This window comes from Bison bison, unplaced genomic scaffold (genome assembly GCF_000754665.1).
Source record: "Bison bison bison isolate TAMUID 2011002044 unplaced genomic scaffold, Bison_UMD1.0 scf7180017864250, whole genome shotgun sequence".
Classification (NCBI taxonomy): domain Eukaryota; kingdom Metazoa; phylum Chordata; class Mammalia; order Artiodactyla; family Bovidae; genus Bison; species Bison bison.
This window is the reverse complement of record NW_011494822.1, coordinates 1,731,730-1,759,369: the sequence shown is the minus strand read 5'-3', so window position 1 is coordinate 1,759,369 and position 27,640 is coordinate 1,731,730. Positions and strand designations below refer to the sequence as shown.

The following is a 27,640-nucleotide window of genomic DNA, read 5'->3' as shown; positions in this document are numbered from 1 at the left end:
GGGGCTGCTTACCGGGGCAGGGCTGCGTGTTGCAGAGCGCCTCCTCTGTGTGCAGTCCCAGGCAGATGTCACCTCCGTAGGCGGGGGCTGGGTTTGTGCACGAGCGTGTCCTCATGTAGTGTCCCCCTCCACACGTTGCCGAGCACGTGGACCAGGAGGACCAGCAAGACCACATGCCATCCACTGGGAAGGGGCAGAAAACCACAGCGCTTCTGAAACCCACATCTGACCGAGCTGGTGGGGCTGCCCAGGGTCTGCACCGCGGGAACGCGTCGGGCACACCATGGACCATCACAGGAGGGCATATGGGGTCTCCCACATTCCTCCCCATGCTTCCTCAGTTCCTCTCAATTCTTGCAGGAAATACTTCTAAGCATGGAACATGCAAGCGTAAGGGTGATCGAGGAACGCGTGTATGTCTGTAGAACAAAATCCAGCCTCTGGGGCTGACCTTGAACCTGGTTCTGTAGCTGTTCAGGTGAAGCTCCAGCTACCGCTCACTGCTGCCAACCACACAGGACAAAACCAAAGTCTTAGGCTCCCTTTGTGTTCCTTGCAGTTTACTGAACAAAGAGTGGACTTCAGGATTTCACGGACAGAGAAGCAATAAGTGTTCTTAGCACACCACAGGCGCCTAATATATGTTATAGACAGAACACTGTGGTTATTTAGTGGCTAAGTCATGTCTGACCCCATGGACTGTAGCCCGCCAGGCTCCTCTGTCCATGGGATTTCCCAGGCAAGAATACTGGAATGGGTTGCTGTTTCTTTCTCTGGGGGATCTTCTCAACCCAGGGATCAAAGCCACATCTCCTGAACTGGCAGGTGGATTACCCCTGAGCCACCAAGGAAGCCCATAATGAGAAAACTCATTTTAAAATAAAATACAGCACCCCTTTGTGGACCCAAGAGGATGGAGGAGGAGTAAATTCATAGAAAGGGAAGAGTCCTAGTTGAGGCAAAAATAGCCCATAGCCAGCTGAGCAGCTCAGCATGCAAAGCTACGAGCTCTTTCAATCCTGCGTGTCGTGTCAGGAATTTTCTAGGAGGCGGGAGAGAGAATCAGCATTCGCCCCACTTAGCCCCTGAACTTGTACCCTCCCAAGTGGAAAGTAAGAGGGCCACTCTGAATGTTTTCACAGCCCTCTAGGGAATCTTGGCTTTCAAAAGAGCTATTGCAATACAACAAGGTTATGTATACAAAGTGTTGGCTTGACCAGCAGATCCACAAAAATAAAACCAGCCACTAGGTCACAATGATGGGACGTATCTGAGACGGACCCCAGCCTAGCACCTGAGGGCCTGGGCAGCACCCAAGAATCTGCAGGAGTCTGCACATTCTGCCGACGGCAGCCAGGGCTTGTGTCTGGAGTCCGGGGAGGTGGTGTGGGCGAGGGGTCCTGACTTTCTCATGCTGCCTCCCGGCCTCTCTTTACAGCACAGATGCTAATCTAATCATGTGGCCCCTCGGGTTCCCTCTTGGCCCCCTGGGGGAGGAAGAGCCCTTTGACTCTCCACACTGGGGCTGTGGGAAAGACGTGACCTTTCCCAGCCCCTCAGCATGGCTCAGCCAAGAAAGCTGGGTAGTTTGGAGGGAAGAGTCTCCTGAGGCTGGAGAAATTTAGGCAGAGATAGTCTAGGAAGTGCAAAGTAGCGGGAGGAGCAGGAACATGACTAGGAGCCCCCACTACAAAGCTAGGGACTGTATATTAAGTTTAATGTACATGTTTATTCACCCACCCAACTATCCGCCCACCATCTTCTCATCATCCATCCATCCATCATCCGCCCACAATTCGCTCATCATCCATCCATCTGTCCATCTAACAGATGCTGTCTAAGTACTGTTGCAAGCCAGTTCCTGGCTTAAGGAATCCAGGAAAAACTTTTTTTAACCAACTGAAAAAGATGCTACAGATGCAGGCTTCTGTGCCTTTAAAAACCCTGTGCACCATACTTAGCACGACCCCTTATTTCCCACCCCTGCTTGTCTATATGGCCTACTCGCATGTGGCCCTGAGGACTCAGCCCAGGGGCAGCCTGCTCGGTACAGCTGCCCTGATTCCAGCTCAGTGGGTCCCTGGCTGAGGTAGCCACCGCACCTTGTCATCAACGGAACAGCTGGTGACCTACTAGGCTGTCATTGTTCACAGGATGCCTCCTCACTAAATTCTTAAGTTCCTTTCCAACCTGGACCAGGTCACTGAGTCTTTCTCTGTGCTGTGCTGTGATTAGTCCCTCAGTCGTGTCCGACTCTTTGCGACTCCATGGGTTGTAGCCTGCCAGGTTCCTCTGTCCATGGGGATTTTCCAGGCAAGAATACTGGAGTGGGTTACCATGCTCTCCTCCAGGGGATCTTGCCAACCCAGGGATGCAACTGAGGCCTCCTGCACTGCAGGGCGATTCTTTACTGTCTGAGCCACCAGGAAAGCCCAAGAAGACTGGAGTGGGTAGCCCATCCCTCCTCCAGGGGATCTTCCCGACCCAGGGATCAAATCCAGGTCTCCTGCATTGCAGGGGCATTCTTTACCAGCTGAGCTACCAGGAAAGCCCGAGCCTTTTTATATTCAGTAAATAATGCAGAGTGGGTTATCAAAAATGTCTGCTGAAGAACTGAATGAATTTAAAAAAGGAAGATCAAGTAACAAACTGCTTATTTTCGTATCCTTCAACAACCATCACTGCAGCTCTTTGGAGCGTGTGCCAGGCTCACTGGGAGCTGAGGGCATGGTCAGGAGTGAGATGGTCACCCTCCTTGGGTGGTTACTCTGACAAAGTCGAAGGCAGGATACAAAACCCCAGAGCCCAGCACGCAGGATGGCCATGCAGCATGGGGTTAAATGAAAGCTGCTCTGATGTGGGAAGGCCAGAGGAAGCGATCAAGGTGACACAGCTGCACTCAGAGCCAGGGCAGGAAGAAGGCAGAGATGGTCAGAGCATCAAAGACGACAGAGAGCCTTTGGAGCTGTGTCAGTGCACAACACCCTGCGTGGGGCCCTTGCAGCTCATTTATTGACCCTGCGCTTGTGCAGGAACTCGTGGACTCAGGGAGGAGACTCCGACAGCGCACCTCCAGTGGGCCTGCCGGAGAGGCGCTGCACGTTTAGAAGACTGAACTCAGGAGAAGGTGGACACCTGTCAGCTCAGGGCACCTGGGGGCGGGCTTGGCAGGCCCCATGGGGGCCAGCCCTGTTAACTGGCACTCTGGTGAAGGCTCTGCGGTATGAAGGGAGGCCAGTTCTGGGGGGTTGGGCCCGTCACAGGCTGGGAGGGGCCAGCCTCCCGTGTCAAGGACAGGACACGTCTCTCCAGACGACGAAGCCCAGCCCGCTTCTCCTGAGGTGCAGTGCCTGGGCCCACCATCCCTCAGAGGGGCTCTGAGTATGTTCCGGTTTCTTTAACAGCAGCAGAAACAGATGAACATAATCTGGTCTAGGTTATATTTGTCTTTATAGCAAGGAAGTTGGAAGATCATCTCTACATCCATGTATCTAAACTGATATGTATACTCACATCTATGTCTGCGTCTACACCTGCACCTACTTCCACATCAACGTCTATGTACCTAACCTATGTCTATGCTGTGCTGTGCTAAGCCACTTCAGTCATGTCTGACTCTTGAGACCCCATGGACTGTAGCCCGCCAGGCTCCTCTGTCCCTGGGATTTTCCAGGAAGAATACTGGAGTGGGTTGCCATGCCTTCCTCCAAGGAAATCTGTATCTATAGCTACACCTGTATCTATGTGTGTGTGCATGCAATGTCACTTCAGTTGTGTCCCACTCTTGTAACCCTATGGACTGTAGCCCACCAGGCTCCTCTGTCTATGGGATTCTCCAGACAAGAACACTGGAGTGGGTTTCCATGACCTCCTCCAGAGGCTCTTACTGACCCTGGGATTAATCAGCATCTCTTATGTCTCCTGCATTGGCAGGTGGGTTCTTCACCACTAGAGCCACCTGGGAAGTCCACAATTTTTGTATCTACACCTCCATCCACACCTGTGTCTGTATCCACCTATCTATCACAAGTTATACCTCAAACATAAAGCCAGGGAAGACGGATGAGAAGGTCTTCCAAGACCTTGATGTTTCAGTTTTTCCAGATTTCGGGACCTGCTCACCTGGGCAGGGCAAGATGTTGCATTCCTGGTATTCCAGGGACGGGCCCAGGCAAGGCATGCCCCCGAACTTGGGCTCCGGGTTGTTGCAGACACGCTTCCGGTTCCGGATGCCCCGGCTGCAGTCTCGGCTGCACTGTGACCACGACGTCCAGGCCGACCACGCCCCGTTAACGGTGTGGGCTGAGTATCTCCCTGCCCGCAGGAAATCGCCCGACAGGCCTGCCAAGGAAATGGCCCAAGTGTGATTCAGTCAGGAGCTCTTAGAGTAACCAGAGTCCAAACTAACTCTCATTCTGCAGCCACTCTCTGCTCTGCCTCTGTAACTACATTCTCAAGTATCCGTGGAACAATTTTTACACTGCAGAAGCGAAAAACGAAATAAAAATAAAATTGCAGTTTGCCTGATAATCTCCTATAATTCAAGTCTTCTATCTCCACAGTTGCTATTAAATAATAGTGCAAATAAGACCTCGATTTGTGAATGTGGCAAAGTCCTTGTACAATAACAGAGTTCTTTCTTTTTTTTTTTTTGGTAATAGATCACTTATTGTTCTGAGAAACTTCTTTCAAAGAAAATACAGCCTTCTCACTTCCATTGCGAATTCTGCAACAAATTGCCCTTGTGCAATTTGTGATTATTTTGATGAACATGTCTACTGCCTTAAAATATTAAGAAATACTCAGTCATTTTCTCAAATGGAAGCAGGGTGACATGGGTTTTAACAAAAAACTCTCAAAGTATGCCATGAGGTTCTGGGTGTGAGGAGGCAGACAAGTATGGATGGTTCTAGGCTTCTTGGTTGCTTACTTAAAATCTGTGGCTCAGAAACCTATGTGGGGTGCTCTTCAGAGAAAATGGATGAGAAACCTATTTCTCTGATGAGACAGTCCTTTGTGGTTAATCAATACAGAACACACAATTTAGCCTTGTTTTGTGTGATAGGAGCCAAACAAGTCCAATTCTGTATTCTCAGGGTATCAACACCAAGATGCGTGGCTGGTAATTAGAACTTGAAGCCACTAAGACACAGAAGGATGAAGTATTTTTAAAACTATGCCCACAATATACTTTTAGAGGAAAGGTAAGATGTCTTTTTAAAATGTATATAAAAATTTTCCTTAGCTTATATTACTATCATTAAAATGAATGTTAATGTTGGTTTTATATATATATGAGAAAGGAAGGATTAAAAAAATATATGTTCAGAAAAGAGAATAAAGAAACAATGTCATTCATTTTCTCTTTTTTATCTTTGATGTCATAAGAATTAAGTTCACAGCCTGCTCTGAAACAAAGGAATACGTGACTGAATTGAAGACAGGGTTGCCAGATTTAGTGAATAAAATACAGGAAGCCCAGTTAAATATTAGTTTCAGATAAATAACAAATAATATTTTAGTATAAATATGTATCTAAGTGCATGGGATATACCTATCTTAAAAAAAGACACATGGAACATGTGTGTGTTAGTTGCTCAGTCATGTCCAAGTCTTTGCAATCCCATGGACTATAGCTCACCAGGCTCCTCTGTCCATGGACTTCTCCAGACAAGAATACTGGAGTGGGTTGCCATTCCTTTCTCCAGGGGATCTCCCCAACCCAGGGATCAAACCCAGGTCTTATGCATGGCAGACAAATTCTTTACCATCTGAGCCACCAGGGAAGTGCATAGAACATACTTATACTAAAGTAATTTTTGAAAAATATCTGAAATTCATATTAAATTGCACATTTTGTATTTTATCTCAGAACCCTACCTTGAGATCATAAGACCATCCCTTGTGGTATGTAGATATCTAAAATGGGTCTTCAGTTATCTATTTCTTGGTATTCCATCACCTATCTTTCTTTCTCACTAAAGTAGGATTTTATAATGAATCAGAATGCATATCATGTTGCTTGATTTTTTAGGTAGGTAGTTTTTATTCATTTGACTTAAAGTGTATACTTATTCAAATAAAATACTTCACTATGGTAGACTTCCCGCCCCCTTCCCCACCAAGAAACAATGAACAACTTGTATAGCTGCTGAACTACAGGGAACAGAATGGTGTGAGGTCAGGAGACAGTTAATGTCAGTGGAAATATGACTGGGAGTGGCTCTTGAGGGCAACTTTTGAGCCCCAAAGCATCCAGGCTGGCAGCTCCAGGAGGAGGAATGGAGATCTGAGACCTACAGGTAGCTGGTGACCCTCACTCAGAGCCGCTCCTTGTGAGTGCAGCCCTGTGACAAAGCAGGAGCAGACTCATGGCGCCTCCATAAGCTTATCCCACCCACGGCAAGCCCAACATGGCGACTCATCAGCTCTGTGGTCCGTCAAGGCCAATCACTCTGAACCTATAAATGATGTTGATGGTGACTGTGTATTCTCTACCACAGTCACATTGGGAGAATAACAGAATCGTAAACGAAAAAGTGTAAGAAATGTTCAAGCAGGCCCAGTGTAAGATATGACTCTACTGTTCTCATCATCTTGCTTCAAGAACCATCTTATTTTCTTTTTAACATTGCACTGATTTTCTTAAATCAGATGAGCATTAGAGGAGAGATGAAGACAGAAGCAGAAATGAATCTCTTTGGGATGGCCAACCTCACTTCCTTTTCTGTAGTTGAGACACCTGAGCCCCAGAGGGAGCTAGTGAGTTGCCCGCTGGGTACAGGCAGGAGTGGCATTAGTGGCGGGAGGTGACCATTCAGTGGCAGAACCCGGCAGAGAGTGGATCATCCCATCTACCTTAGTGCTCTCCCTACATAAGTCATACGGCATTGAAGGGATTTATACAATTATAAGGGGGAAAGCAGTTTCAAAGAGTATTAAAGGATTCTCACATACTGCCTTTTTTAGCAGAAAGATTCTTTCATAGATATAAACACAGATATGCACTTCCTTTGTCTTTGTCCCATTTGGGGAGTAAAAAAAGGAAAAGCTTTATTTGCAGGTTAAATTTCAGTGCCAACTGCAAAGGGATCTGTACAGTCTCTGACATCAACAATGATAAATATATATAATTGTGTGTGAATAAAAGTGGTGATGGAAGAATGCAGAGGTTTCTTCAGTATATATTCTGATACTAAATGAATCTCCCATAAACTTTTCTGAACTCATTATAAATATGGTGCTATTTTGAGGGACGGAGTCAGGGAACCACCCCAACATGCAACTGAATATTTATAGTAAGAGTCTTTCCCACCAGTTCGCTATAAAGTCAGTTCTGATGTAGAGAGATCATTGTTATAAACATGGCTAAGCCATAATGAACAGGAAAAATCCACCCCCCGCAACGATTCTATGAACTTGGAGAGGAGACAGAATGCCTGTCCCTGGAAGCAGGTCAGTCCCTATGGAGTCGCTGACTCACCGTCGGTGGAGCAGCCACTGGTTCCATCACTAGAGCAGTACCGCATCTCAATTCTCTGTCTTCCCACTTCCAGCAAGTTTGGATCAGGCAGACGGGCTTTGCACGTGTACCGAAATCGCTGCTCGTAGTGACCCCCATTGTCAGAGATGTTGACGGGCGTCCAGGGAGTCCAGGGCGTGGTCTTTTTCAGCTCAGGGCATGGGTTGGTGTTACAAGGCTGGTACTCCTGGGAGAGAAAATGCATGACATGCACTTATCATACTGCAGAAACAGAGCCTAGTGCTTCCTTCCTTAGGTGAAAGACAGGATTCTTTAAACTTCAGGTCCTGAGACCCACCAGCCACTCTACAAAGTTAAAAGCACATTTTTTGGGTCAAATTAGGCATTTAAGAGAAGTTAACTGCAAAGGAATATGCACAGTTTCCCCATCAACAATGAGAATGAGACAATAAATGTTATTGTATGCGAATAAAAATGGTACCTATAATTACATTTACTGAAAGCGAATAAAGATGGTGAAAGGGCTTCCCAGGCAGTGCTCATAATAAAGAACTTGTCTGCCAATGCATGAGACATAAGAGGTGTGGGTTCGATCCCTTGGTCGGGAAGATCCCCTGGAGAAGGAAACGGCAACCCACTCCAGTATTCTTGCCTAGAGAATGCCATGGCAAGAGAGGTCTGGCGGGCTACAGTCCACAGGGTCACACAGGGTCAGACACAACTGAAGAGACTGAGCACAGCAACAAAAATGGTGATCCCCCAAATCATCTTCCTTTCACTTAATAATCACTGAAAATGCTGTTTATTCTGATAGGTTTAGCTGTTTTTGTTTTTTAAGATTATAGTTAATTAAAATGATGGAACCAATATATTTGTTTTTAGGATGATAATGTGTTTGATTTGAGATTTATGAATAGCTTAAGCTCTGGATCACAGATTCAAAGTGTTAGAAAGGTAGCTATCCAGTTGATAACACAATACATGATAACTTTTAGTCTATAAGAAATTTCCACAAGGTAATGGTTTTTCTCAGTCTCAGCTCCCTTTCCTCACTGCCAGGTGCCTCCTCCAACAAGCAAAGGTGGGAGGACCCAGGCAAGTGGGCCATGCAGCTGTGGGTGGTGCAGTTTAGGACCATACGTCTAGGTCTAATTATTTGACAAGAACTTTAAGCACTATGTCTCCAAAAACAAGACCAAACCTAAGGGGTGCAGAGTTTGACCTTGAACACAGCACTAGATCCCAAGTCCTCCTTTTGACAGCAAAGGATGTTTCATTAGAGAGAAGACCTACAACATGCAACACACTCAATGATGGCCACATTTTTAAAACAATTTTATTAATTTTAAAAATACATATCAAATGGGAGTAAAGTAGCTTTCTAACATTTATTACGAGAGATAGTAAATTTTTCATAATAAACATGGCATCCAGGCCCATCATGTCATAGCAAATAGATGGGGAAACAATGGAAACAGCGACAGATTTAAATTTCTTAGGCTCCCAAATCACTGCAGATGGTGACTGCAGCCATCTGAAATTAAAGAGTGTTTGCTCCTTGGAAGAAAAGCTGTGACTAACCTAGACAGTATATTAAAAAGCAGAGACATAACTTTGCTAACAAAGGTCCATCTAGTCAAAGCTATGGTTTTTCCACTAGTCATGTATGGATGTCAGAGTTGGACTATAAAGAAAGCTGAGAGCTGAAGAATTGATGCTTTTGAACTGCGGTGTTGGAGATACTCTTAAGACTCCCTTGGACTGCAAGAAGATCCAGCCAGTCCATCCTAAAGGAAATCAGTCCTGAATATTCACTGGAAGGACAGATGCTGAAGCTGAATTTCCAATACTTTGTGAAGAGCTGACTCACTGGAAAAGACCCTGATCCTGGGAAAGATTGAAGGCAGGAGGAGAAGGGGATGACCGAGTATGAGATGGCTGGATGGCATCACTGACTCAATGTATATGAGTTTGAGCAAACTCTGGGAGATAGTAAAGGACAGGGAAGCCTGGAGTGCTGCAGTACACAGGGTCACAAAAAGACACGACTTAGCGACTCAAGAACAACAAAAATTCTGTCCTTTCCTCCATCTCTTTCAGTTGAATATCTAGATGTTTATCCCTTAGAGCTAACAACGAGAATTTTCCAGTAACAGGCATCATCTATTAACCATGTACCATGGGAAAAGGATTTCAATTTTTATTCCTTACCCTCACTCTGCATTAGAGAAGGAAATGGCAGCCCACTCCAGTACTCTTGCCTGGAAAATCCCATGCATGGAGGAGCGTGGTAGGCTACCATTCATGGGGTCTCAAAGAGTCATACCCGACTGAGTGACTTCACTTTCTTTCTTTCTCATTCCATGACTCCAACATTGATGCAGCTTTCTCACCTCCTGTCATCTCAATGCAGTCACGCTGAATTTTTGCTTAGATCAAAATCCAGTGTTTACACTCGTTGCTAGATGAACACTACCCATAGGTGACTGTTGTGGAAAACTGATTAATTTCTGTCTTGTGGCCAGTTCCTTCCCGGCCCGAGGCAAGGGCTCTCCTGTTTTGTGGGGATGGTTTTCTAGTCTCTATGAACTTGTCATGCATTCGTACCCCCTCCTCATCAGATATTTGGACACAGTAAGAACTGTGTTGCCTGGTGTATGCTTTGAAAATAAAGTATTAGTAATACTGTATAAATGAAGTCTGGTAGGGCAGAAAGTAGCCATGTGCATTCAGGCCAGAAGCTTTAACTGGAAGCCTATTTAAATGTTTATTTTGTCACAATTCTAATTATTTAATTAGTTTTCTCTACTCAGTGTCCATCTTTTAAAATTTTATACAAAGAACCATAATCAAAGGTTCTTCATTTTGTGACTTTGCAGGCTTTTAACAGAAAATATGTAATCACTGCTTTCCTACTTTAATATCTACTGCATCCCTTCCCCATCCCACATGGATGGCCCCCATCTCCACAGAAACACACACTGGAAGAGAGATGACTTCATTTCCTTTGCTTATAGCATCTTTTATTATGGCATCTTTTGGATGCTGCTTTTTAAATGAAAAAAAAAAAAGCTCTAATGGGTGAAATAAACCTAATCGTGTGAAGTACTAGACAGAACATGTTTGTGCTTTTTTCACTTGAAATGGAGACCACGGGATAGGAATGCCTTCGACCTTGTCTCCAACCGTCCAGGCCCACAGTGTGGGATACTGCCAGCCCCAGACTGAAATTCCATGCGCATTCCCTTCCTCACTCTGTGCCAGCCTGGCTGGGCAAGTGCCCACGGGCTCCTTGCCAAAATGGACTTAAAGCACATGCTGCTCATGGGCCCCTGCTCTTAGCATTAACACATTTGGCATCACCCGCAAACCTAAGATCCCGTGTCTCAAGAAAAAAAAAACGTATAAAGTCCAATAATTCTGAGTTTCCTTGCACCAGAAATTTCACCTCTTCTATGGAGACGAAGCTTTGGTTTTGAAACAGATGAGTAGAGAACATATTTTAAAACCTGAGTTTGCCTCCGTGTACTGCTAACAGGCTCAGCAGGGAGTGGGGGTGAAATCATCCCAGAGGTGGGCACAACTTGACGGTGAAGAAGAACAGTTCGGAGCCATTAGACCTGAACCTCTGATAGCAAACTGTGTCTCCTTGTCTCCCATTAACTCATCACTGCTCAAAACCCAACAGAGTTTCGGGACCTCTCCTTTCAACTGCTTGTTAAGATCTGATGATGATGCATTCATTTAAAATATCAAATTTATTAAATCCTGAGAAATGGTATGACTGACCTGTTTTATATTAATAACCAAAATTATAAAGTGACTCAATTCAATGGTGAGTCGTTGTATGGCTTCACTGTGCCCGTGAGCTCCAATTTTCCGAAGAATTGACACTATAAGTAAAATGGAGAGACCGTGACAATCCAAGCAAGTCCAAATTTGAATGGACGCGGAACAACATTACATTTAATGTTAAAGAAAGAATTTGTTTTAAAAGTGATTTCAGGGAAATAAGTCTTATTACCTGCCACATAGGATTCTTAATATTCTCATGGAAAAACTAAGATAATAATTGCGACTAAATCAATCTCTATATTGATATTGCTGCTATATATCCAAAGGAATTAAAGTCAGGATCTCATAGAGATATCTACACTCCCGTGTCCATTGCAGCATTATTCACATTAGCCAAGATATGGAAACCTAGGTGTCTAATAACAAGTTAATGGATAAAGATGTCCACACACACATACACACACAAATACTATTCAGCCACGAGAAAGAAGGAAATCCTCCCATTTGAATAACTTGATTGGACCTTGAGGGCATTACGCTAAGTGAAATAAGAGAGGTAGAGAAAGACATTCTGCATGATCTCACTTATACATGGAATCTAAAAATGACAAACTGAGACACACAAAGTAGCGTGGAAGTTACCAAGGAACTTCCTGGTTGGGGGAAATGGGGAAATATTGGTCAAAGGGTACAAATGTCCACTTATAAGATTAGTAGGTTTGGGATCTGATGTACCTCTTGATGATTATAGCTAATAATACTGTATCACGCACTTGAATGATGCTAACAGAGCAGGTCTTCAGTGTTCTCACCATAGCAAAGACATGGTGATTACGTGACAGGATGGAGGTGCAGACTAACTAATGCTATGCTGGTGACCATTCTGCAATTTATAAATGCATCAAATCAACACACTGTACACTTTAAATATATACACAATGTTATGTGTCAGTTAAATCTCAATAAAGCTGGAAAAAATAAAAATAAAGACAAAAAGAACAAAAGACGCACGATTACTACAGCAATTTTCAGCAGTTCTTCCAGTCTGTTGTCTGTGTCCTCTCTGTCCCAGTCAACAGGAACACAACCGGGCATTTAAAGTTTGATCCAGAGACCTGGGTGGCACTTCCTGTTCCCGCTCACCTCTGGGCCAAGTCCTACACACACACACACACACACACACATATATATATGTACACACACACACACACATATATATAGCCTCCTGGGTTCATTCTCTCCTCCCCATCTTCATCATCTTTTTTTCTAATTCAGGCCATGGCACGTCAGGCCTGTTTCATAGAATTAAAGCATGTATTTCACTGACATTTAATTCTATATGTATAATTCAGCCTTCATTAATAGACTGGAAATTTGTCAAGAGCAAGACATTTGTCATATTTATTTTACACTATCAATCTTAAGGCCAATAATATTATTTTTGGTGAATGGACAAATCATACTGATTGATTCACAAGAAAGTCCGTTCTGGTGGAATTTGTATAAATTTGGGAAAAAATTAGATGGTCAAGTGGGGGTGCTCTATTTTGTTATTGACTTTTCCACTGAGAAAATGAAGGTATCTTATATCCCACAGGTTGAAAGTAAAATAGAGAGATGGTGACAATCCAAGAAAAAAAAATTGATACCACATGTTTGGCACAAAATAAGAAAATTACCCTTAAAGTGATTTCATCAATAACTGAATATATAAATATCGTCTCATCATGGAACACTCATGCTTTCTACATGCATTTATCAAGTTTTCTTTCAGTAACTTAGCATGTCACACACAGAAACAGAAAGCCATTCTGCATAAGAGAAACAAGAAAGGAATGCAATTGTGCTTTCAAAGGTCCAAAGCACCAAAGCACATGCACAGAAGCATATCTGTGACCCCAGGAGCTTGTGGAAACAGAGCCAAGATTGACAGGGAATCCTGGAAGTTAATTTAGAGGTCACAGCAAGGAAGAGAAGGAAAGGGAGACAGTGTATCCAAAGTTATAATGCTGCAGAATCACTTCTGTGTCCAACTAAGATGACGTAACAGAAATAGGATTAACTCTTTCACCAAAAATAACTTAAAATACATAAAACAACAGGTCTTAAGACATTGGACATCAAGCGAAGAAGGATACTGGTTGCCAATTTTGGGAAACATGAAGTGAGTCCCACAACTGACCAAGCCTACAACCCTAAGAAGGTTTCTAGGTGGTGGTGGAGGAAGGAAAAACCCAGGCCAGGCACAGGCTAGTGTTCAGGGAGACAGAGCTGGAAACTGGAGGAACCCAAAGGTGCTGGAGTTCTCCAAAGGAGAGGCCTACAAGACAAGCAAATTCTGGTTATGCACAGCTTCTCCCTCAAGTATTTAGAATAGCAGAAACCCACAAACATGTATGAAGAAACTGCACATTGGTGGTGAAAGACCCATCTGAAAAGATCAGAAAGAGCAGTACTTGTCACGGACATGAGGTTGGGAATAGTGCTCGCTCCTAAGAGCCATTCTGAAAAACTCCATAACTCTCCTAGCATCAGTTAGGGTACCAAGAAGGGTCTTGTCTCCACACTGCAGAAAAATCACTCCAGACTGAACTCTGTTCCGATCTCAACTAACAAAGCTTATAAGCAAAAACCAAAAAGATCAAACTAATTGCACATAACTTGATCTTGTCCCAAAGGAGAGGTCTAGCATATTTGGGGGAATTCAGTATTATCTGATGAACAAGGAAAAGGTCACAATATCTTACACCTGGTCTAAAATTACCAGATATGCAAAGAAGCTTCTGAAAAAATAATAAAAGCAAATAACAGAACCTATTATGAGAAGAAACGTAAGTCAACTGAAATTGGCACAGAAATGACATACGTGACAGAATTTGTGATTCTATTTTTTAATATCTGTGGCTGATATTTAAAACTGTTATTATAACTGTATTGCATACGTTCAAGGAGCTAGAAGAAACTAATATATTAAGTAGAAACATGGAAGATACACAGACGAGATATAAAGTCAACTGTACACAATGTCAACTCTAATTTGATATAAAAACCAGATAAAGACATTAGAAGGAAACAAACTTACAAGTGAATATTCCCCATTAGCTGAGATACAAAAGTGCTTAACAGGGTTTTAAGAAACAAAATTCTCAACTATACACAAAGGCTAATATTTCATAGGTAGGAATTATGTCAGGGGTGTAAGTTTGCATTAACATTTAAAATTGGATCCATGCAACTCACCATATCAACAAGCTAAAAAGTAAATCTAAGCTGTGGGAAGCTGTTGTCTAGCACAGGGAGCTCAGCTCTGTGCTCTGTGCTGACCTAGCAGGGTGGGATAGGAGGCGGGAGGGGGGTCCCAGTGAGAGGGGACATATGTCTACATATAGCTAATTCACATTGTTGTACAGCAGAAACTAACACAACATTGTAAGTCATCTAGCCCAGTGGACATCTATGTTGCTTACATGTCCTGGCAATGAACATTGGGATACCCATGTGCATCATCAAGCCCAATTTTGCCCGTCATCACTTACGCCTGAAAAATGTTATTTTCTATCATACAATCAGCCAGTGTAGCAACTGCTTGTTATAGCCACTATGTACACATGAATGAACTGCATGCTTTTATAATCTTATTTCTCTTACAGTTTCTTTTTTTTAATTTTATTTTTAATTTTATTTTTAAACTTTACAATATTGTATTACTTTTGCCAAATATCGAAATGAATCCGCCACAGGTATACCTGTGTTCCCCATCCTGAACCCTCCTCCCTCCTCCCTCCCCATACCCTCCCTCTGGGTCGTCCCAGTGCACCAGCTCCAAGCATCCAGTATCGCGCATCGAACCTGGACTGGCGACCCGTTTCATACATGATATTATACACGTTTCAATGCCATTCTCCCAAATCTCCCCACCCTCTCCCTCTCCCACAGAGTCCATAAGCCTGATCTATACATCAGTGTCTCTTTTGCTGTCAGTTTCTTTAGCTGCAGTGCATTTCCATGCTGATGGGGGTCTTTGAACACGAAGGAGTTATTATCTTCCTTGGGGTTTGGAGAAGTTTGTGTGCTGCAAGATGGCTTGGTAGAAGGAGAACTCAGCCCAAAGGCCACCTTCTAACTTCTGTGTGAACTTGTGCTCAGTCATGTCTGACTCTTTGCAGCCCCAAGGACTGTAGACTGCCAGGCTCCTCTGTCCATGGAATTTTCCAGGCAAGAATACTGGTGTGGGTTGCCATTTCCTTCTCCAGGGGATCTTCCTGATTCAGGATTTAGGATTTGAACCCACGTCTCCTGAATCTCCTGCATTGGTGGGCAGTTTTTTACCACTAGTGCCACCTGGGATGCCCACCTTCTAACTTAATGCTAGAATAATCTTCTGATAGAACAATCCTCAGCAAATCCTAGAACATGTCTCAGTCCTCCCAGAGACTGGGAGGTTTGTAAACCACAGGAATTTATTTCCCACCATTCTGGAAGCTGGGTGTCTGGCTGCACGGCCAGGTGAGGGTCCTCTTCTGAGTTACAGATATCCCTGTATCTCTGGGGCCTCTTTCATAAGGACACGAATCCCACTCATGGGGGCTCCACTCTTATAGTCTAATCATGTCCTGAAGGCTCCATCTCCTAAAACCATCATCTTCAGCATTAGGTCTTCAACACATGGATTGGGGTGGGGGAGGGCAGAGGCAGGGCACAAGAATTCAGCCTATAGCAGAACGCATCCAAAAAATGTCAAGGGAGAGGTTATACAAGATGATCTCAAAGCACTTAACAAACACATTTTGGATATCCACCGTCTTGCTTTTGATTTAGTCTGCTGACCCAAAATAAATATTCAGTACATACATTTGAGGGCTTCCCAGGTGGCTCAGTGGTACCCACCTGCCGATGCAGGAGAGGCAGGAGATTCAGGTTTGACCCCTGGGTTGGGAGATCTCCTGGAGAAGGAAATGGTAACCCACTCCAGTATTCTTGCCTGGGAAATCCCATGGACGACGGAGCTGGGAGGGCTACAGTCCATAGTGTTGCAAAAGAGTGGAATACAACTTACCAACTAAACAACAATACACAATTGAATATGGTTCATAGAAAGGGAAAGATTTGATATCAGACACGACTGAGTGACTGAACAACATAAACATGACCAACAGCCAGTCTGAAGAGAGGAGGATGAGTTAGACATTTTAAAGAATATTCCTGATTTATTTCCATTACTATTATGAGTCATTAATGGCCCCCTGACATAACATAGAAATATTCTTTAAAATGTAAAAGCAATATTGGAACAAAAAGAGTGAGTATTTTTAAGTATAAAATCCATTGATAGAACCACTATGGAGAAGAGTATGGACAGCCCTTAAAAAACTAAAGATAGAAATACCATATGACCCAGCAAGCACAAAATCATAATTAAAAAAGACAACATGGGTATACCAATGTTCATTGCCAGGACATGCTTTTCTATTTACAATTTATTATAATAAAACTATTTACAATAGCCAGGACATGTAAGCAACCTAGATGTCCACTGACAGATAAACAGGTAAAGAAGATGTGAGATATATATATATATATATAATGGAAAACTGCTCAGCCATAAAAAAAGATGAAATTAGGTCATTTGCAGTTGTGACTGGACCTAGAGACCGTCATACAGAGTGAAGTAAGTCAGAAAGGGAAAAAAAACAAAACAAATATTGTATTAATATATTAACTCATAGATGTGGAATCTAGAAAAACGGTATTCGTGAACCTATTTACAGGGCAGGAATAGAGATGAAGAGGCAGAGAATGGACTTGTAGACACAGAGGAGAACGGGAGGGTTGGAAGAACTGGAAAAGCAGATTTGACACTTTCAGTTCAGTTCAGTTCAGTTCTGTAGCTCAGTCGTGTCTGACTCTTTGCGACCCCATGAATCACAGCACGCCAGGCCTCCCTGTCCATCACCAACTCCTGGAGTTCACTCAAACTCACGTCCACTGAGTCAGTGATGCCATCCAGCCATCTCATCCTCTGTCATCCCCTTCTCCTCCTGCCCCCAATTCCTCCCAGCCTCAGGGTCTTTTCCAATGAGTCAACTCTTCGCATGAGGTGGCCAAAGTACTGGAGTTTCAGCTTCAGCATCAGTCCTTCCAATGAACACCCAGGACTGATCTCCTTGAGGATGGACTGGTTGGATCTCCTTGCAGTAGATCACTAGTGAGAACCTGCTCTATGGCACAAGGAGCTCAGCTTGGTACTCACTGATGACCGAGATGGGTGGGATGGTGAGGGGAGGGAGGCATGAGAGGAAAGGGATATATGGATGCCTGGAGCTGATTCACTCTGCTGTACAGCAGAAACTAGCATGACATTGCAAAGCAATTATACTCCATTAAAAAAAGTGTTGTTCTAGTCCATCGCCTTAACCCCTCAGCCACGACTACATATATCATGTTAATGTATGGCAAAACCAATACAATATTGTAAAGTAATTAGCCTCTAATTAAAATAAATAAATAAAATAAATAAAAATTTAAAAAGTATTGTTAAAATGTAAAAAAAAACAGTCCCTACCCCAGGGGAGGGAGGTGGGGGGGAGGGGTTGAGGATAAGGGACATGTGTACACCCATGGCAGATTTGCGTCAATGTATGGCGAAAGCCACTACAATATTGTAAAGTAGTTAGCCTCCAATTAAAATAAATAAATTAACTTAAAAAAAATCCCACTGTTCTATTACAATAACTGCCTGCACTTCAGCAGACCTCCTCTGAGCAGCCACACTCCCCTCTTATGCCACGTTCATAAGTCTTTGATCATTTTTTCCTAGGGGTCCCCCAAGCCTGCAAGCTTTTTTAGGGTAAATCCTGGGGTTGAAACAGCTTCCTTCCATTTGAGTGAAGCACTGGCAGTACCGCTGGCTCCAAAGGGGGAACAGATTGAGATCAACGTCTCGGGGACTTTCAAATGGGTGCATTTACTTTCAGCAAGCAGTCAACCTGCATTTTTCCAGGTGCAGAAAAGCAGCAAAATATTCCTGTGCCTTTGCACTAAAAAAGAGATGTGTGTGCCTGTGTGTTTTGTTAGATTATATACGTGTGCGTATCTATAAAAAGGTAGCTGGCTTTCTTCCTCACACATAATTTTAGGCATTCCTGTTTATAACACTGTAGAAAGCCCAAGAGAATAAGGAAATCAGTGCTGTTGCTGGAAATCTCTTTTATTCTAGGGGCTGTGATTTGTGGTCCACTATAAACTTACATCTCACATGAGAAGATCCATTTATTTGCTTTATTCTTTCACTATCAAGCCCTTAAATTCTTAGTCTCTGAGAGTGAACATCAAGAATTCAGACTTTTTTTTTTTTTTTTTTAGGCAAACACCTTGCAACAAGAGGAGAAACCACTTTTAGTTAGGAGTGAGAGGCTGTCATTAGGAAGAGTGTTTCCTTCTCAGACGGTGATGGAAATGGGTGACCTTGAGCAAAAAAGTCCACCCATTACTGCCATTCCTCCATTTTTAAAGGAAAAAATGCTTCACTGTAATATACTTGCTTCGGAGTATTTGTACATATTTTAAGAGTTCTTAGAGGAATTTTGGAAGAACCAGAGTAAATAACACAAACCAAAATGAGGCTCTATTATTTAAGTTTATGACGAACTCATGGGGCATTGCTTTTATACTAATACATGATGGTAGTTGCCCTGGATTCTTTTAAGTAAGAAAAGCAAATCATCTGCTTTCTTACTAGAATATGACCGTGTGTGTGTGTGTGAATCTCACCATACACATACAATAGAAAAACATGATTAAAGGAAAGAAATCTTCCCTATAAACATAAGATGTGGATGTTATGGATATATTCATAGAGTCACACTTGTGTGCACTGAAGTGGCTCTACTTCTTAAAAAAAAGGAGTAAGGGAATGGTTGTAAGTCATGAAAGTGAAAGTTGCTTAGTCGTGTCTGACTCTGCAACCCCATGGACTTCTGCAACATCCATGGAATTCTCCAGGCAAGAATACTGGAGTGGGTAGCCTTTTCCTTCTCCAGGAGATCTTCCCAAATTCAGGGATTGAACCCAGGTCTCCTGCATTGCAGGCGGACTCTTTACCAACTGAGTTATCAGGGAAGCCCATAAGTCATGAAGACACAGGTTAAAACCATACTCATGGTTTGGGTAAACCCTAGTTTAAAAAAATAAGTGTATTGTATTAATATTAAAAGCTGTTACTTAGCAGCCTAGGCAACTGTTAGTATTTTACCAACATGTGGTTATTAGTCTGTGTTGGATACATAAACATTTATTTTATATATATATATATATACACACACACACATACACACATATAAATCCCTATAACAAATGGTTCTGAGCTTTTGAGAAATGTACTAAAAATAAATGGGAGTCAGATGCTGCTTATAAATATATGTAACTGTTTTCTACTTGACCACTGACTGCAAAATAACTTAATACCATTGTCTTCTTTTAGATAATTTGGATACTTTTGTTTTTTTCTTTATTCTGCTTTTGCAGCTAAAGAAACTTAGATTAAAACAGAGTTGTAATATCTTATATTTGTTTATTCAATTGGCAAAATTCCAAAAGACATCTTTAAAAGATATCAGGTTCTTCTGCCTTTCGTCAGGGATGGAGGGCTGAGTGGTCCTCTTTGGTCCCAGGCAGCAGCTGGTCTGTTTGCCATTAGTCACCTGTCCCCTAATTCCTTGCTTATGGCACAGCTGTGATCTCAAGGGAGCTCTGACATTAAGGATCCACCCGCAGACTGTGGTGGGCAGAATTCTCAGATACCCTCAAAAGCCCCACCACCTGGATATCACGCCCTGTGTAGTCCCCTCCCTGCGAGTGTGGATGGATTCCTGAAGCTGACAGCACAGTGAGGCTCCTCCTTATCTGAGACCTCCCCACAGGGGACCAAAGAGAGAGGCTCCTGTTGGTTTTGCAAAGGTTAGTGCCCCGCTGTGAGTGGACCACGTGGCCAGGACCTGGGGGCAGCCCACAGGAAAGGATAATATCCTCCTACCCACAGTCAGAAGAAACTGAGACCCTCAGTTCCCAGACTTCAAGAACCTGAGTTCTGCCAACAACCACAGGGTTCCTAAGAGGATCATGAGCCTCAGAGAAGTTTGCAGCTCTGGTCAACACCTTGATTCCAGCCTGTGAAACATTGAGCAGAAGAACTGCTTCCGCTGGGTCCAGGCATCTGAACCACAAATCTGGGAAACCATAAATGCATGATGTTTTAAGCCACTAAGTTTGTGCTGATTATGGTTTTTCCAGTGGTCATGTATGGATGTGAGAGTTGGACTATAAAGAAAGCTGAGCACCGAAGAATTGATGCTTTTGAACTGTGGTATTAGAGAAGACTCTTGAGAGTCCCTTGGATTGCAAGGACAGCAAACCAGTCTGTCCTAAAGGAAATCAGTCCTGAATATACATTGGAAGGACTGATGCTGAAGCTGAAACTCCAATACTTTGGCCACCTGATGCAAACTGACTCACTGGAAAAGACCCTGATGCTGGGAAAGACTGAAGGCAGGAGAAGGGGATGAAAGGATGAGATGGTTGGATGGCATCACTGACTTGATGGACATGAGTTTGAATAAACTCCGGGAGTTGGCAATGGACAGGGAAGCCTGGTGTGCTGCAGTGCATGGGGCTGCAAAGAGTCAGAGATGACAGAACGACTGAACTGAACTGACTGATTACATAGCAACAGAAAACCAATATGTGCATGTTCAGTCACTCAGTGATGTCTGACTCTTTGTGACCCCATGGACTGTAGCCTGCCAGGCTCCTCTATCCATGGGATTTTCCAGGCAAGAATACTGGAGTGGGTTGTCATTTCCTACTCAAAGCAATCTTCCCAACCCAAGGATTGAACGTACATGTCTTGCCTCTCCTGTATTGGCAGACAGATTCTTTGTCACTGAGCCACCTGGGAAGCCCCAGAAAACAAATACATTCCTATATAAATATTTATTTATTTGGTATTTATATATAAAAGGGAATCTATTCCATAATCCTGATTTCCTTTCAACAGTCCAGGGATTCAACTTAGTAGATGATTCAAATTAAGCTGGATTGTCTTATCTGCTGCCTCCCTTACCCCTTATTCTGGTCGCCTAGTGGCAATGAACGTTCCTTCATGGAAACCTCATTGTCCCTGCTATGAGAGTCCTCCGATATTCTCTTATAAGAAAGTTTTAGTTAAAAGTTAAAAGAAAATCTGTAAAATCACTCATCTGTCGATGGACTTTCAGGTTGTCTCTGAGCCTTGGTTATCGTAAATAGAGCTGTTAACACATGGGTGCATGTATCTCTTCAAATAGATTTTTCTCCAGATATATGCTCAGGAAGGGATTTCTGGATCGTATAGCATGAATGATATAGATGAGTGGATAAAGAGTGTGGTATGTATGCATGTACATATACACACATACACATCAATATTCATATACACCAATATGCATATGTACAGTGGAATACTATTCAGCAATAAAAAAATAATGCCATTTGCAGCAACATGGATGGACCTAGAGATTATCATATAAGTGAAGTAAATCAGAGAAAGAAAGACAATTAACCTACGGTATTACTTGCATGTGGAAGTATTACTTGCAAGATACAAATGAACTCATTTACAAAACAGAAACAGACTCATAGACATAGAAAACCAATTTATGGTTATCAAAAGGGAACAGGGTTAGGGGAGGGATAAATTAGGAATTTCAAAGAAAAAAAATGACCGTTACTTGTCATTAATATTACATAGGAAATTCAAGGTGTTAATGAGAATCTGCATGTTATCTATCACGTTGGGGTTGGTTGTTACAATTTGTTTTATTAAAAGTGCCTGATAACATCCAGAGTTAATTTTTTTGAATTCAGTTTCATAGAATAATGACAGAATAGACATGTGGTGATCATCAAATTATATTTCAAACTCATCAGTTCCATTAAAGCTGTAGATTTCAGTTTATTGTGTTTGAGTAAACATGTTGGGTAAACGCTTTTGCTTTAAGGTCTTGAACAGAATTTAAGATGAAGCCCCATTCCCTCCATGAAAGAGCTTTTCCTAAAATGTGTCTCTGTGGGATGCTCATGGCACTACTGGGAAAAGCATCTGCTGTTGGTACAGAAAAGCTCCGGGTTCAACAAAGTTAAACGGGTTTCATTAAGCCAGGACGGACCAAAGCTGAACTGGCAGCTTTTTTTCTCAGAGGTATTCAGGAAGCAGAACTGGGTAGAGGGCGTCTTAGCACATGCAGTCAGAGAGGATGCTACCTGCAATCAAAGGAGTTCTCGAAAGGAGAGAGCAGACTTCTCCTCAAATGACTGATTCCATAATCAACTTCACTGATTCAGAACTGGAGATAGGGGTGTATCCCCAGAGTTTTGAAGTTGTGTGGAAGTCACCTGTCTTCTGCCAAAATTAACCAGGATTTAAAAGATACAGGTTTTTTTTTTTTTTTTTTAAGTATAGTTGGTTTACAACGTGCTGTTAGTTTCTGATATAGAGCAAGGGGAATTCATATATATATATATATATAGCTTCCCTAGTGGCTCAGTGGTAAAGAATCTGCTTGCTATGCAGGAGGCACTTCATTCACTTCCAAGTTCATGGCCCCATATAATAACCAGGTATTCCCACATGGTCTTAACCTTAACCTAGCACCTCAGACTTCTCTTCCTGCATATAAAGGAATACATCATAATGACTGAGGAGTGTTAACAAGATAAGGTGTTCACAGAGATTAGCAAAGATCCTGGTACATGGAGCATCTCTGGTCTGCACAGAAGCCTGGAAATGAAGATGGGATGCGGAACATGAAAATATTAGGGTTTCTTCAAAGTTGGTCACTAGCAATCTTGAGAAATCACCCTCTGTCCAAGAAACTGTAGACGGTCGCAGCAACCCATAAAGATCCCAGCAGAGTTACACACAAGAGAACGGATTTACCTAACTGGCAAAATATGTTTAAATTTGACTTGCATCCAAGTTTACATGTATTATCATTTCACTCCCTCCGTAATGTGATCATCCAGTAGATAATTACCTCTGAAATTTGTTATCTGAATTTATATGAAACTGGCTTTTAATAAGTTCAAATTCCTTAAACAGTTAGTTAAGATGTCATGTCCTAAAAGAGAGTAGTAGGAACATTTATTTAACCTAAAATTCCTACAACATGAATGATGCATTTGGAACTTTCACTAAGATCCAAGTTCTTCAGTCATTTCCTTTCACCAGTGTGGAAATATCTGGAACTTTGTGTATTTTTTTTAGTTCTCTAAGCTCAGATTCTATCATTTAATGGGTCTGGGAAATGAAAAACATGTATATTTTATCAATACCTTTGCTTATAATTTAAAGCACAAGTAACCAACTTTTTTTTTGCTCTTTTTTTTGGCCAATTTATTCTAGGAAATTATGGTCCTCAAATAAGGTTCTTTAAATGACTTTCTTCTTATAATTCAGATTAACTAGGTCTCTATTACCTCATGAGTATTTCCTGTCAGACATTATGGACAATGTCCTAAATACCTAAATTTAAACAACTGTGTTTTTGAAATTAAATGTCAAAGTAATATTGTCCAAATAGCATTTTCAGTGATAAACATAGTCATGAAAATAGAAGTATCTTGTTACCCATCAATTCATCTGCTCCTCCATCCATACTTAGCCCAATAATTAGTGTTGGAGACCATTTGTTATGCAAGATGCTGAAAGAGTTAATTCTTAGGTAGGTTGATAAGGAGATCAGGGACCTCCAGGAGGAGAAAAGGACAAACTTTTTTTTCCCCTGCATTCCTGCATCTTAGTCACATAAAACATTTTTTTCTTTAAGCCCAGAGCTAATGATTACACAACAAAGCAACTCATCTTGCTCAAGGATATGTTTTTCCTTAAGCTCTGTACCAATGATTATGTTGTTGTACAAAGTCACTGCTAATACAAAGCAAAAGAAAACCCCAGTGCACTCTCATCCACCTTAAAAAAGTTTAAAGTTTTGATTACAGAAAATAAACGGCCAACAGGTTAAAATGCTGCTGTTTTGCTATGAAGTCATGTCTGACTTTCTGAGACTCCATGGACTATAACCTGCCAGGCTTCTCTGTCCATGGGATTTTCCAGGAAAGAATACTGAAGTGGGTTGCCATTTCCTTCTCAGGGGATCTCCCCAACCCAGGGATCAAACTAGGATCTCCTGCTTTTCAGGGGGACTCTACCACTGAGCCACCAGGGAAGCCCACAGGTTAAAATATAAGTTGTCAAAAGTGCTGGGTATGTGTTCATATTTTTTCTTAAAGATAAAATTTGTTTTGCCCCAGTTTTATAAATGTATGCACAGGGTTCCAGCAGTAGGTTTGGTGAAAAGAGGAAAGTGAGAGGGTAGCCTGCCCAGGACTGTGGTCACAACTGATGGCCAAGCATCATTCCAAGGCCTGGGTGGTACCCTGGGAACATCATTATTCTACTAACTTTCCTCTCAAAGCCGGGAGCTACAGCAACAAGAGACCACCAATCTCGCAGCAAAGGAGACGCATTTCAACTCTAGGAAAAAGGCATTGCGCTTTCTTGGTAAAATCACAGTCTCTGTGCAGTAATATAAATAAATAACGGCTTCCCTAACATTTTTCTCAAATAAACGATCACAATAGTGAATATTCATTCTGTCTAAATGAACCGACAACATCATAACACAATATGTGTCTAAGACTGCTCTTGATGGATTTATTCCTAAGAATTTATTCCTAATAATAGTTTAACGGCTTATTGATGTCTTGGAGTTACAATTAAATTTACTTATTGCTGACAATACTATTAATGTGTGGTTGTTGTTCTTTTGTCATAGCCTAAACATATTTCTCATGTCTGCTTATATTTTTTTCTGTAAACTGAGTTTTTGGCCACCACAGGGGCTTCCCAGATGGCTCAGCACTAAAGCATCTACCTGCCAATGCCGGAGACACAGGAGACGTGGGTTTGATCCCTGGGTGGGGAAGATGCCCTGGCATAGAAAATGGCAACCCACTCCAACATTCTTGCCTGGGAAATCCTGTGGATGGGAGAGCCTGATAAGTTATAGTCCAGGGAAGGGCAAAAGGTCAGACACGCCTGAGCAACAGCGTGTGTGCACACACTGTACGGGAGGTCCTGTGCACCCACTTCTCGTGGTCCTCTTTCTCCCCTCCTTAATGGGATATTCTGGACAATGGACCATTCAACTGCTTGGAGCACGTATCAAAGAGAACAGCCAGGCCTGGCGAGCACCTGGAGTCTGTGCCACAAGGCTGGACAGAAAAACCTTTGAACACACCTGCTTCCTAAACCCAGTCTGACAATGGCCACCAGCAATGATGTCGTTCTTTTCCTATCAGTGAGGACTGTAGTAGAATTAGGATATTCACGAGGTTAACCCCAAACTTGTAAGCTAAACAGTTCTGGCCTTTAATATACTTAACATATGGCTATAGAAGTTTGTGATAAAAAATAATTGTCCAAATGAACTTTTGAGGACTGATTTGCATTACGGATTTTCATCTAGTTAAATATAATTTGAAAATCTATACATCTTTAATATACAATATGGTGATTAAATTATTAAGTTGATAAACTTGTACCAAATCCATATTTTTGGCAAAGATATTTATTTATCATGACAGGACTGGGCAACTGAACCAATGCTATACATGGGCTTCCCAGGCTGCACTAGTGGTAAAGAATCCACCTGCCAACGCAGGAGACATAAGAGATGAGGGTTTGATCCCTGGGTCAGGAAGATCCCCTGGAGAAGGGAATGGCTACCCACTCCAGTATTCTTGCCTAGAGAATCCCATGGATAGAGGAGCCTGGCAGGCTACAGTCCATAGGGTTGCAAAGAGTCAGACATGACTGAAGTGACTTAGCACACGTGCTATACATTATTTAGATTTTGTAAAAGTAAAAGTGTTAGTTGCTCAGTCGTGTCCGACTCTGTGACCTATGGACTGCCCGCAAGGCTACTTTGTCCACGGAATTCTCCAGGCAGAAATACCGCAGTGGGTAGCCTTTCCCTTCTCCAGGGAATCGTCCCGACTCCAGCATTGGCAAGGGATTCTTTACCACTGAGCCACCTGGGAAACCCCCATATGAAGATTACAGAACTAATAAATGTGGCTACAAATCTCTTGTTCTAGAAGGTTCCTTTAATAAAGGAGGAGTGTTTCTTGGGTTTCTTATGGAAAGCTATCTTTCAGAACAATAAAAAATGTCCCATTAAAATATTTAGAATTCTGTACTAAGTTCTGTAGAATTCACAGTTGCTCTGTGAATGACTTTGAAATTCATTTTTTTCTTTTCTAAGAAATGTAAAATTTAAGCAAGACTATCAACTGCTTGAATTCATGCTTCAATTTCTACTAATTTAGGCAAAAAAATTCATAAGGTGGCTGAATAAAAAGGCCTGCCCTACCAAAATCTGACTGAAGTAGCTCTAAATTGCTTAATTTTCCTACAAATAAAAGTATATTGAATAAGAAAAATAAAGGATGAAGCGACTTAACACGCTCGCACATAGCAACTAAATAACTGCAACAACATGGGGTCACAGAAATGCAATTAACACTAATTAGCCAGGGTTTTTTGAGGCTGCCACCCCACTATTCAAACTCTCTTCCCATGGAGCTGCCTTGAATATGACTTTTATGATAATTTTGTTAAATTATATATATATATATTTTATATATAACTGTGTATTATATATATTAACATATAATTAGGCTTCTAGCGGAGAAGGCAATGGCACCCCACTCCAGTGGAAAATCCCATAGACGGAGGAGCCTGGAAGGCTGCAGTCCATGGGGTCGCTGAGGGTCGGACACCACTGAGTGACTTCACTTTCACTTTTCACTTTCATGCATTGGAGAAGGAAATGGCAACCCACTCCAGTGTTCTTGCCTGGAGAATCCCAGGGACCGGGGAGCCTGGTGGACTGCCATCTATGGGGTCACACAGAGTCGGACACGACTGAAGTGACTTAGCAGTAGCAGGCTTCTAGCTGCTGGTATCATTCCTGCCTGCCTGTGTAAACTCTTGTTTGAAAAAAAACCTCACATCTCACTCTCCTGACTGCTACGTTCTTTCATGGTATAATAAAGCCAAACAACCTCTAATACCGAGGAATAATCTAAAAGAAGAAAACTAAATTTTCTTCTGTCACGTTATAAGAGAAAATTTGGATGTCTGTAGTCATCCTGCGTGCATGTGTGCTAAATCGCTTCAGTCGTGTCTGACTCTTTGGGACCCCATGGGCTGTAGCCCACCAGGCTCCTGCATCCACGGGATTTCCCAGGCAAGAATACTGGCTG

At 42.4% G+C, this 27,640-nt stretch overlaps 1 protein-coding gene across 2 annotated transcripts in view; it reads right to left on the bottom strand.

The window, feature by feature from the left end:
• Window positions 1-27,640, bottom strand: part of SEMA5A (sema domain, seven thrombospondin repeats (type 1 and type 1-like), transmembrane domain (TM) and short cytoplasmic domain, (semaphorin) 5A) — a 559,453-nt gene that overhangs the window by 15,451 nt on the left and 516,362 nt on the right. For both annotated transcript variants that reach the window (XM_010847535.1, XM_010847536.1), the window contains 3 exons: window positions 7,484-7,709; window positions 4,123-4,341; window positions 13-183 (listed from right to left, as the gene is read on the bottom strand). In XM_010847535.1, the coding sequence (XP_010845837.1) occupies window positions 13-183; window positions 4,123-4,341; window positions 7,484-7,709 (616 nt within the window). The remainder of the gene's footprint in view (window positions 1-12; window positions 184-4,122; window positions 4,342-7,483; window positions 7,710-27,640) is intronic.